This window comes from Manihot esculenta, chromosome 6 (genome assembly GCF_001659605.2).
Source record: "Manihot esculenta cultivar AM560-2 chromosome 6, M.esculenta_v8, whole genome shotgun sequence".
NCBI lineage: Eukaryota > Viridiplantae > Streptophyta > Magnoliopsida > Malpighiales > Euphorbiaceae > Manihot > Manihot esculenta.
In genome coordinates this window covers 19,933,970-19,945,240 of record NC_035166.2, presented here as the reverse complement: position 1 = coordinate 19,945,240, position 11,271 = coordinate 19,933,970, and the positions used below count along the sequence as shown (strand labels likewise).

Genomic DNA, 11,271 nt, shown 5'->3' with positions numbered 1-11,271 from the left:
GGGCCCGAGTCCGAATACAATATGGATAAAACAAGAGCTACATACAATACGCCCATGGCCTAAAAACAGAAGCCAAGCCCAAAGCCCACCACACACGGTCCATTGAAGCCTCCATTCGCCTTCTGAGAAAGACACCGTCATCTAGGACTCCACCGACTAGGTGAAGGATGTTGCTAGAAGCAAAGATTAGAATTAAAAGCACCGGACACATAAAGACGAATCTCAGAAGCCGATGGCCATGTCAAAGGCAACCCAGAATAAATTGTTGGGTTAACCAACTGATTGAAAATTTGAGACAATGGCATGCATGAGAATTTTGGAATGTAACTACAGACTACTTTGAAAGACAAAATAAAAAACCAAGTTATCAGCTTTATGGAAAAGCCCTATAAGACTGTAACTCTCTGCAAAACGTCAACTTGACCCTTCTCCTCTTAATACTTCCAGCTGCAATTAATATGACAATGTATAAGTAAATTCTCTATATGGTGAGAAATAGCAAGTTTCAAGCCATATCTTCATTGCCAAAACGTTCATTTCCATAGTTGAACTCAGCAGCATCATGGATATTATCAGCATCTCCATGCAATATATTTGTTAGCCACTCACAGTACTTATCAACATCACCTGAATTTGGTTCATGATCACTTGCCAAATCTTTGATGCCAGCAGGTTCTTCATCTAGAATTTTGAATAGATCAGCAGGATCCGGCAGATGCTGGCTTTGATCTATGGAACAAGAGGCTGAACCTGAAACAACTGTAGCATCCAGCTTTTGTTTATCTGCGTCTGCCTGTGACATACTTCTTTGAGCTGGATATGCAACATCCTGCTCTGAGTTCCAATCACTAGAAGCTGTCAGAATATTGTCTAAATTAGGAATTTCTCCTGGAGGATTTAAAAATGCCATGACATCTATCTCTTCATCCGAATCATTGAACTCCGCGAGAAACTTTGTAGTTTCTGAAACTTGCATGAACTCCATATTTATTTGGCTTCCATCAGTGAAGTTTGTTGGGAAGTGGACTGAATTTTGTTCACTATTGCCTGAACTGAACAGTCCTGCCAAGGAATCCAACTCTTGTGTTTTCCCATCTGATGTCCATAGAACTTGGTTCTTATTTTGTGAAGTGTAGGATGAGGAGATATCTGGAGGACAACTGCCAGATGGCAGCATCTGAATCATATCTCCTGAGATGATACAAGAAGCAAACATGTGTATGAGCTTGCTGAATCATTATAGAAGTGAGAGGAGATCAGTGCTAAAATTACCCATTTTTTTCCAGTCAGAATATGGTCTTCTTTGATAAAAAATGGGGGGAGTCGTCTTCTTCACAAGGGTATCAAAACTTCTCCTGCCATAGAAATTAGTTGATCTGCTTGCAGCAGGTTTATTGCTGGTGCCAGTTTGGCAAATACGCTGCACCTGAGATTTGTATTTCTAAAAGAAAAACGCTTGACCAATGAATAAATGACATTTTAGCAAAAATTATGGCAATAATATGATATTAAAAAGATTACCTGGAGATGACTAGCAACTTGGCGCTGTGTTAATTTAGGCACGTTCATGATTTCTAATATTGGTTTTGGACGAGCTTCTGTGTAAAGAAAACCATTAATATAAAATAAAAACAAAATATTTATGATTTCAACAAATTTTATAAAAAATAAACCTTTAGGTGAAAAGTATTACTTTCATCGCCTAATATACTAATTGCTGCTGTAAATTTGAGATGAAGCTCTGGCGTCCAAAGAATTCGAGGCTTTTTCTTCAAGGAAATTTGTTTATTTTCTTCCTCTTCTTCCATGGTTTCGAGTCTTTTTCCTTTCTTTCTGCTCTTCTTGTTCTCATTCGGCCACTTCATTACCAGTTCAATTTGCTTATCCTTAGTTTTTGTATCATCAGCAGGAGCATTTTTTCTTGTACTGATGAAGCTGCAGCTTCTTTTCTTTCTGTAAACGTGTTGCCAAAGATACTTCAAATCATCCAGAGAAATGGGTTTATTGAAAAAGAAAGAAGCCCCTTCAACTATGGCCTTGATAGCTGCACTTACACTTCTTTCTGAGGACATCACTGCATCAAATGAACACGTACGCAGATAAAATAAAAAAAAAAGTTTATATCTAATGAAGAATTATAGTTAATTTGTTGAAGCTCACAAATAACAGGGATGTTCTTCTCCAGGAGTTTATGTAGAAACGGAAGATAGTCCATATCAGGCATGTCAGCATTTGCCATGACAAGTTTGAATCTGTCCTTTTGGTCTTCAACCATGGATAAAGCACTTGAAGCTGCTTGGCTGGTGGTAACTGAAACAAAATCATGAATAATTTGCTATACTGAGAAATATATGCAGCCATGTCTTGATTTTTTTCTGTCATTAAACCCTTAAGAAAAATAAAAAGAAAACTGCCTAGATTTTACTCATATATCTTTCAATTTTCCTAGATTTGGTGGAATAAAATCCTAACTCCCACAAGCATTGGATTTGATTACTCTATATAACTCATAGATAAAATTAAATTTTGGGACAATACCCTTTGCTCCAAAGCATATATATATATATATAGATCCATAAAATTAAAATATTTAGGGCAAATTACTATCAAGTCCATAAATTTTATAAAATTAACTAATTTATCTTTATTTCAAAATTATTCAATTAAAATACTTTTATATTTTATAAAATCCAACTCTTTAATTTTTCTGTTAAAAAAATAGTCAATTATCTTGAACTATTTATATTGGTTAGTACCTATAATTTTAATTATATGTATTATTTAGTTTTTCTAACTAAAACTAAAATAAATTGATTAACGATTTATTTAATTTACAAAATACAGGGACGTGTTAATTTGAGTGATTTTAAACACTAACGAAAATTTATAAAAATCTAAGGAGGTGATAATAATTCTAACATGTATAAACCAAAATCTAATGAAGGAATCACAACATTAAACTCTTGTCTGTATTTGTTTTATTATTTAATTTCAGAAGTTTAAGAAATGGAAGGTATAGATTATAGATATTGAGCTTACCATTATAATAGCTTTGTTGGAGCAAGGAAGATATGGTGATGAGAGAAGAGGCATCATGATCCACCACCAGAATACTGAGCCCTATAGCAAAGCTAGGGATCCAATCACTTGCTGCTTCTATTTCCCTTCTTTCTTCCATTAAAGCACCTAATAACACTAATGAATATGCCTGGATTAAGCAAAAGAAAACTATCCATCCATCACTCATAAACTCCGGTAATCGGAAAAATAATAATAAGAGGATGAAGAAAAAAAAAAAAAAAAGCTACATCTTTAATAAAAAAAAATTGAAAGATCAAAAATTTATTTAGCAAATTATTAAATGGATTTCGGCTTTTATATAAAAAGAGGATGAGATGTTTGATGAAATATTTTATTTATAAATAAATTAATATCCTTTATGGAATACATAAATAATTAGGTAAGTTTTATTTAATCTGATTTGTAAAAATGAGGTATATGAGTTTTACTTATCTTTTATATTAATTTTATAATTACTGTGCTTTTTCCCAAACAACAGCAATGGAAAAACTCCTATCAACAGTAGTAAGCACATAAAAGGAGACTTGTTGTGGGGCTCACAGTCTAAGCCAATAGGGAGAGTACGCATGGATATACAAAGTAGAAATTCCATTGGAAGACAATCAAGTCAACCACTGAGTGAAACCTCACTGATTGCCAGTTGTTGACTAGCTACGGTTACATCAACATTAGCCAGCTTTTTTGCCATTTTTGAAAATTTTTCTTGTTATATATTTATTTATTTATATGTTAAAATTCAGACAAGAAAATCTTTAAAGCTTATTAGTAGGAAAGAATTAAAATATTATGTTTCATCACGATTATAATTATAATATTTAATTTTAAATGATAAAATTTTGATTTTTAAATTTATTATAATTATAATTAATTTTTAAAATAATTTATTTAATTAAATATAAAAAATTAAAATTTTATATTTAATTATAATAAAAATTTTAATATTATATTTAATTTTTATTTTTTTAATTATAATTATTTCTTAAAATAAATTTAAAAAATTTCAATATTCAAATTAATGCATCTGCTGCCAAGCTAAGCTCATGAAATCTCTAAAATATTTAACTCTTATTATTTTAATTTTTAATTTATATATAAAATTTCCATCTTAAATAAATATTTAAATCTAATTACTTTTAAATTAGAAATTTTACAGTTTAAATTAGGGACCAAGATGATAAGAGTCAAAATATTCATAGCTTATATGGTTAATTAGGGTTAATTGATTACTTATTTATATTTAACTAATATTTAAAAATGATAAATAAATAATGTATAACATTATTGTAAAAAAATAGATATAATATTGAAAATTTTTATTATAATTATAATTAAATGTAAAATTTTAATTTTTATGTTAAATTGGACAAATTAAACGAATAAATTACATTTTAATTTATGAATTTCAGTATAATTAACATATGAATGTCTATATCTTTCAAACTCAATACTTAATTATTGTATTTTGAATCCTTCAAAAAATAAGTCTTTCTCTCCATATAAAAACGTAAGTTAAACGCCGTGAGTGGTAAAATATTTAAAAAGTATAAAATTTTTCCCAAAATATACATTATTATATCTATTTAAATTATCAAAAATCACAATATTTTAATGAATGATAATTATAGACGTAAACGATCAGGTTATTCGCAAAAATTAGACCATTCACATCAGATTTAAATTAGTAATATTCAAAACGGTTTTAATATTCGAAACGATTTTAAATTTCATTAATTTTTAATGTAAACTATTCGAATTCATTTTAAATTTAATTATTATTATCCGAATAAAAATTAAATTCGTTTAGTTTTATATATTTTAATTAATAATTTATATAAAAAATATTTTTCATAATTTTTTTTAAATTTAAAATTTTTAGAAAAATTAATTTTAATTTTTAAATAAAAATATATAAAAAATCATAAATATTATTGTAAAATATATTTTTATGTATTAAATTAATTATTTATATAAATGGATTCGGATAATGGATACGTTATATGTAAAATGTAACATGATCCATCCAGACTTGCCATAATATTATTTTTTAAATTCAAATTTGTCTCAAATTCGATTATAACTATTCAAACTCATTTATTAAAATTTAATTGAATCAGATACTCAAAAATATTTGATTCGTATTTAATAATAATTGAAGGATAAAAATATTTAAAGTTGATTGAATTTAATAATCTGAATTACAAGTAATATCATGATATTAATAGTTGATACGGACCAGCAAGCACACTCACATGAGATCAAATGAGTAAAGATGTATTGGTGCTTTTTAGTGGACAATGAGTAAAAGTTAAGAAGTTTTGAACAGTTATGTCATTACACATTCAAAAGTAAATAACACAAGAGAGGTTGCCATTGGCAAATGTATTGTGGAGTTTGAAGTCACACCTAAACTGTTGCTTGAAGAGTGCAATGAAGATGGAACTGTCTAAATCGTAGGGACTAAGCCTTGTCATGATGGACTTGTTATGAGTTGTTACTTAAGTATGTACTTAGTTTGGCTTTGTTTGACCTTATGTACTTACTTTGACTTTGTTTGACCTTATATTTTGCCCATAATATATCTTCTTAAGCTTTTAACCATATTTTGAGTTTATATTTAATTATTTATGAGTTTGTTGTGTTATTTAGGAGGCGAATATGTTTGGACTCTGTAGAAATTCGGTTAAGTCTAGTGTGTGCTCTTAGAGTTTTAGTTTTTCTTACTATATAAAGATAATTGAACACTTGTAAGAGGACAGCTACTATAAATGAAATTTCATATCTCTTTCATATTTTTTGGCGTATACATGCTTTGAGTAAAGTTAGAATTTCATTAATTACAAGAAGAATATTGATTGACTATTTTTTGTGTGGTTTGTCGGATTATCATTTAACATCGTTTATCGAATTTCATCCTTTTATTTCTGTTTTCTAAGTGAGAGTGTAATAAAAGGTGTATTTATCAAATCTTTAAAATTTCATTTTTGTGTGTATAAATTTGAGATTTTTATTATAGGTTCTACTTCAATAATATTAGGAATTGAAATATATTATATAATGATAAGTAAAAAATTAAAGTGTATTATGACATGGTAATTGAAAAATTAATGTATCTAATAAAATTTATAATTCTAGCTAACACTTTAAATTTAAAAAAAATAATAACAAGATATTTCAATTCATATAACCATCACTAATAATTAATTTTCAGATGTATTAAACATAAAAGGATTTAATATTTGATTTTATAAATATAAATACTAATTTATATGTAGGAGTTAATTATATTTACAATCAAAGATTAAAGTATAACCTATCCATTTAAAATAGAATTATTTTTGAAAAGGAGAAGAAAATTATTAGAGTAAAAAGTTAAAAGTTAATTATGTTCCAATAACTTGCGGCTTCTTCTTCTCCTTTTCAAAGTTAAAAGTTAATTATTACAGGACCTAATAACAATAGTGAATATGCCTGGATTAAGCGAAACAAAACAATCAATCCATCACTCGTGAATTTTTGTAATTAGAAAAATAATAATACGCCCAATAAGAAAAAAAAGAATTTTTTTTAAAAAAAATAATATGATTTAAAAGATTCTTCAACCATAGCATTTAAAAAGAGAATTGACATATTTTAAGAAATATTTTATTTATAAACAAATTAATATTATTTATGGAGTACATAATCAATTAGGTAATTTTTATTTAATCTGATTTGTAAAAATGAGATATATGAGTTTTACTTATCTTTTGTATAATTTTTTATAATTATTGTGCTTTTTCTCAAGCAACTGCAATGGAGAAACTTACAGTGGCTGCTATCAATAGTAATAAGCACGTAGAAGGAGACTTGTTGTGCGGCTCACAATTTAAGCCAATGCGGAGAGTACAGGTGGATATACAATGGGGAAATTCTATTGGAAGACAATCAAGTCAACCAGTAATGAAACCTCACTAACCGTCAATTGTTGACTAGCTACGGTTACGTCAACATTAGCCACCTTTTTTGCCATTTTTGAAATTTTTTTATTTTATATATTTATTTATTTATATGTTAAATTCAGATAATTTTTTTTAAAGCTTATTAGTCGGAAAAAAATTAAAATTTTATGTTTAATTAAAATCTTAATTTTTAAATTTATTATAATTATAATTAATATTTAAAATAATTAAATCAATTAAATATAAAAATTTAAAATTTTATATTTAATCACAATTAAATAATTTATATAAAAATTTATTTAACTTTAATTAATAATGTGCTTTAAAAGTTTTTTTTATAAGAAAATAAAAGTAAGATTTGAATTTAAAACTTCTCAATATTCAATTTAATAATTTAATGCATTTATCGCGCAATTAAATTCATGAGTACCTTAAAATATTTAACTCTTATTATTTTAATTTCTAATTTACATATAAAATCTCAATTTTAAATGAATCTCTAAATCTAATTATTTTTAAATTATAAATTTTAAAATTTAAATCAGTGGTTAGAACTATAAAAGTTAAGTGTTTGTAGTGTATATAGTTAATTAGAGTAAAATAATTGCTTATGTATATTTAATTATTATTTAAAAAGATAAATAAATAATATATGGCATAATTAAAAAAATTTAGATATAATATTAAAATTTTTATTATAATTATAATTAAATGTAAAATTTTCATTTTATATTAAATTTGATAAATTATCATAATAATTAATTATAATTGCAATAAATTAAAAAATTGAGATTTTATTATCCATAATTGAAAATTTTTACTATAATAATGATTAAATATAAAATTTTAGGTTTTTATATTCAGTTGAATAAAGTTTAAACGGTTGAATTATTTTTTAATTGATGAAAATATTTTTTTTTCAAAAAATACCTATTATTCTATTTATTTAAGTTATTAAACACTAAAATATTGTAATAAATGATAAATTTAAAGATGTAAAGGTTTGAGATGAATTTGATTTAAATTAGTAATATTTAGATATTTTTAATTAAAAATTAATCTAAATTATTTGAATATATTTTAAATTTAATTATTATTACTTAATAAAATTTAAACTAAATTTCATATATTTTAATTAATAATTTATATAAAAAAATTTTCGCTAATAATTTTCATTTAAAATTTTTTAATTCACATACCATTTGAATTATTATTTTTAAGGGCTATTTATTAAAAAAAATTAAATATTTATATTTTTTTAATTTCATTATTCACTTTTTATTTCACTTTTGTATATATATATATAGTGAATTAATAAAAAATTAAAATATAAAAAATTATAGATTAAAATATATAATATTTCATTTTATTTAATATGATTAATATGAAATATAATTTTTCATGTATTAAAAATATACACATATTTATAATGTTGAATATAAATATTTAATAAAAGCCATAATATTTATATATAATATTTTATATAATGAAAAATTATTTTTAATAAATATTTATTTAATATTACATATAATAAATATAAAAAATAAATTTATTTTTAATATAAAATTTAAATTAAAATACTATATATTTATTAATATAAAATTTTAAGAACTATAATTTATAATTAATTTTTTCAAATTCAATTTATTAATCTTTGTCATAATTATAATAAATTAAAAGTGTTTAATTTCATTATTTAAATTTTAAATTTTTAGATATAAATATAAATTAATATAAACATTTAGATATTTTTTCACTCAATAAATCTTTTAACAATAACCCATTTAACATTGCATGATATATGGATTAAAAGAAATTTGATAAAAAAAAAAATCGAAATCAATGGAGAAATTTGAGATAAATATAAAAAAATAATTTTATTATTTAAAATTTTAAATTGAGAATATAAACATAAAAATTAGTCAACTTTTCTCCTCTCTTTATTTATCTCTTTTCCAATTAAGGAAAAAAAAATTTCCCTCTTTTTTTTTCTTTCATCCAATTAAGAGTAAAAATATAGATTTTTTTTTTCTATTTTACTTCTCCCGCTACAAAATTTCCCGAAAATAATGTGAAAGGTCCTTGGAAAACGAAAAAATATAAAATCTTTCAAATATTTGAATTAAAAATTCAAAAAAAAAAACATATCTCCCGTCGAAAAAATAAATAATAATTTTAAAATAATAAAAAAATTACACTTAGATATTTATTATTATTTTATAATAAAGTCAAATAAGTGCACATCATTTTAAAAAAAAAAAATAAAACAGCCAACTTTAATATATGATTTTTAAGCATTTGTATATTCCACCCAATTTACTCTCATGATAAATGTATCTGAATAAATTTGAGAGATTTTATATTTTATATTTTTAATTTTTATTTAAAAAAAATTTATATATTAAACTTCTATATATATTTTTAAATTACAGTCATAATTTTTAATTTTATTATTTTAATTTTATAATAAAATTAAAAAGATTAGTTAATTAATAATTAGTGAAAACTTTGAACTTTTATTATTTGATGAATTTGATTTTTTTTAATTATATTTATTGTCAAAACTCAAATCAACGTAGAAGATTAATGATTAAATTGCTAATTACGTGAAACAAATAAGAAATAAATAGAAATTAACTTGTCAAAATGGTTAATTTTTTACTACAAATTAATTATCTCTAGTGAATAATGATACTCTTATATTATATATTCATATTTTAAAAATAAATAACTTATAATATAATATATTTTTTATATTAAATGCATAAAAATCTAAATTATATTTTCTAGTGATACTGCTATTATTAATATATACTGACAATAATTTTATCAAATAACAGAGAATACCAAATAAAATAAAAAATGTGGTTGTGATGCCATATTTATAATACTAAAAAAGTAAAGTAAATTTATAATTTTTTTCCAAAAATTTATAATATTTTAATAGAATGATTAATATATTTTATTAATTTTATTTCACTATGTACTCTTAACAAGCTTTAATTAGTTAATTTTATTTCCTCATATATTTTAACTAATTTTTCATTAAATTTAAAATATAATTACTATAATTTAGTATTAATTATGATAATAAAATAATCTATTATAATAATATTATATTATATAAGAAACTTAATAAAAAAATATAAACTGTGCAATACAAGCTCATTAAAATTATAAAAAAGGTCACCCTTAATTAAATTTACAAGAGCAATAATAATTTCTTAGTATATAAATAAGGTCATCCTTTAACAAGGGCTTAAGGATTAATTTCTTTAAAAAAGAGACTTAAAAGGTAATAATAGAAAACTTTTTATTATCATAATTTTTATTTATTTTATTTTTTCACATATATTAAAATATAATTTTTTTATTTTTTAATTATACCTATTTTAAAAATATTAATTTTTTTTAAGAAAATATTATTAAATTAAACCATTTGTTAATCTGCCACTAAATATGGACAAATTTAAAATGAAAAATATCTATATTATATATTTTTAAAATTGTAATTAATTGGTGTTTGATTCGGATGGAGATTCAATATTTATTTTATTATCTTATTTAAAATAAATTGTTAGTTATATATATTTTTATTTTAAATTAATATATCAATCATCAAAACAAATGAATCATTTCAAATTATTCTGATTGATTAACTCTGAAAAAAATTGTAACAGCCCGACCCTTTCACCGGCACTGTTACTGTTCACGGCCAGGGCTATCTCTCGCCTGGTCTCGTCCACCTCGAGCTTTCCACTGGCATCGTGAACAGCTTTTAACATCCATTCACCCTCACGGGTTCCTAGCAAGATTTGTCTCCTTGAGTTCTCGCATCGCATCATTCTCCAAGTGGATTTGGCCCAAATTTCCCTTTGAAAATTAGGTCGTCTCCCCCACTACTCGAACCCTTGACCTCCCACTTTAAGACTGGTGAGAACCAAGGGGACAAATCCTGCCAGGAACCCGTGAGGGTGAATGGATGTTAAAAGCTGTTCACGACGCCAACACGAAGTCAGGCGAGGGATAGCTCTGGGCCGTGAACGGTAACAGTGCCGGTTAAAGGACCGGGCTGTTACAAAAACTAAAGTATTCAAGAAATGGTATTTCAAAAATTTGTATAAAATCATATAGCAGTAGAAATGGATAAAAAAAAATAATTTTACTGGTAATGAGGTATAAAAGAATAAATAAAAATAATTTATAAAATTGTTGATATTTATTTTATTTTTAGGAACAAAAATATTAGCAG

General features: G+C 24.1%; 1 protein-coding gene across 1 annotated transcript; it reads right to left on the bottom strand.

The window, feature by feature from the left end:
* Positions 1-505: 505 nt before the first annotated feature.
* On the bottom strand, positions 506-3,769 carry LOC110617889 (two-component response regulator ORR30). Its single transcript, XM_021760892.1, has 7 exons — positions 3,707-3,769; positions 3,040-3,208; positions 2,161-2,310; positions 1,694-2,074; positions 1,522-1,598; positions 1,273-1,426; positions 506-1,191 (listed from the first exon to the last, which is right to left on the bottom strand). Exons 1-7 carry the CDS (start codon positions 3,767-3,769, stop codon positions 506-508), a joined length of 1,680 nt encoding a protein of 559 aa, XP_021616584.1.
* Between the last annotated feature and the right edge of the window lie 7,502 nt (positions 3,770-11,271).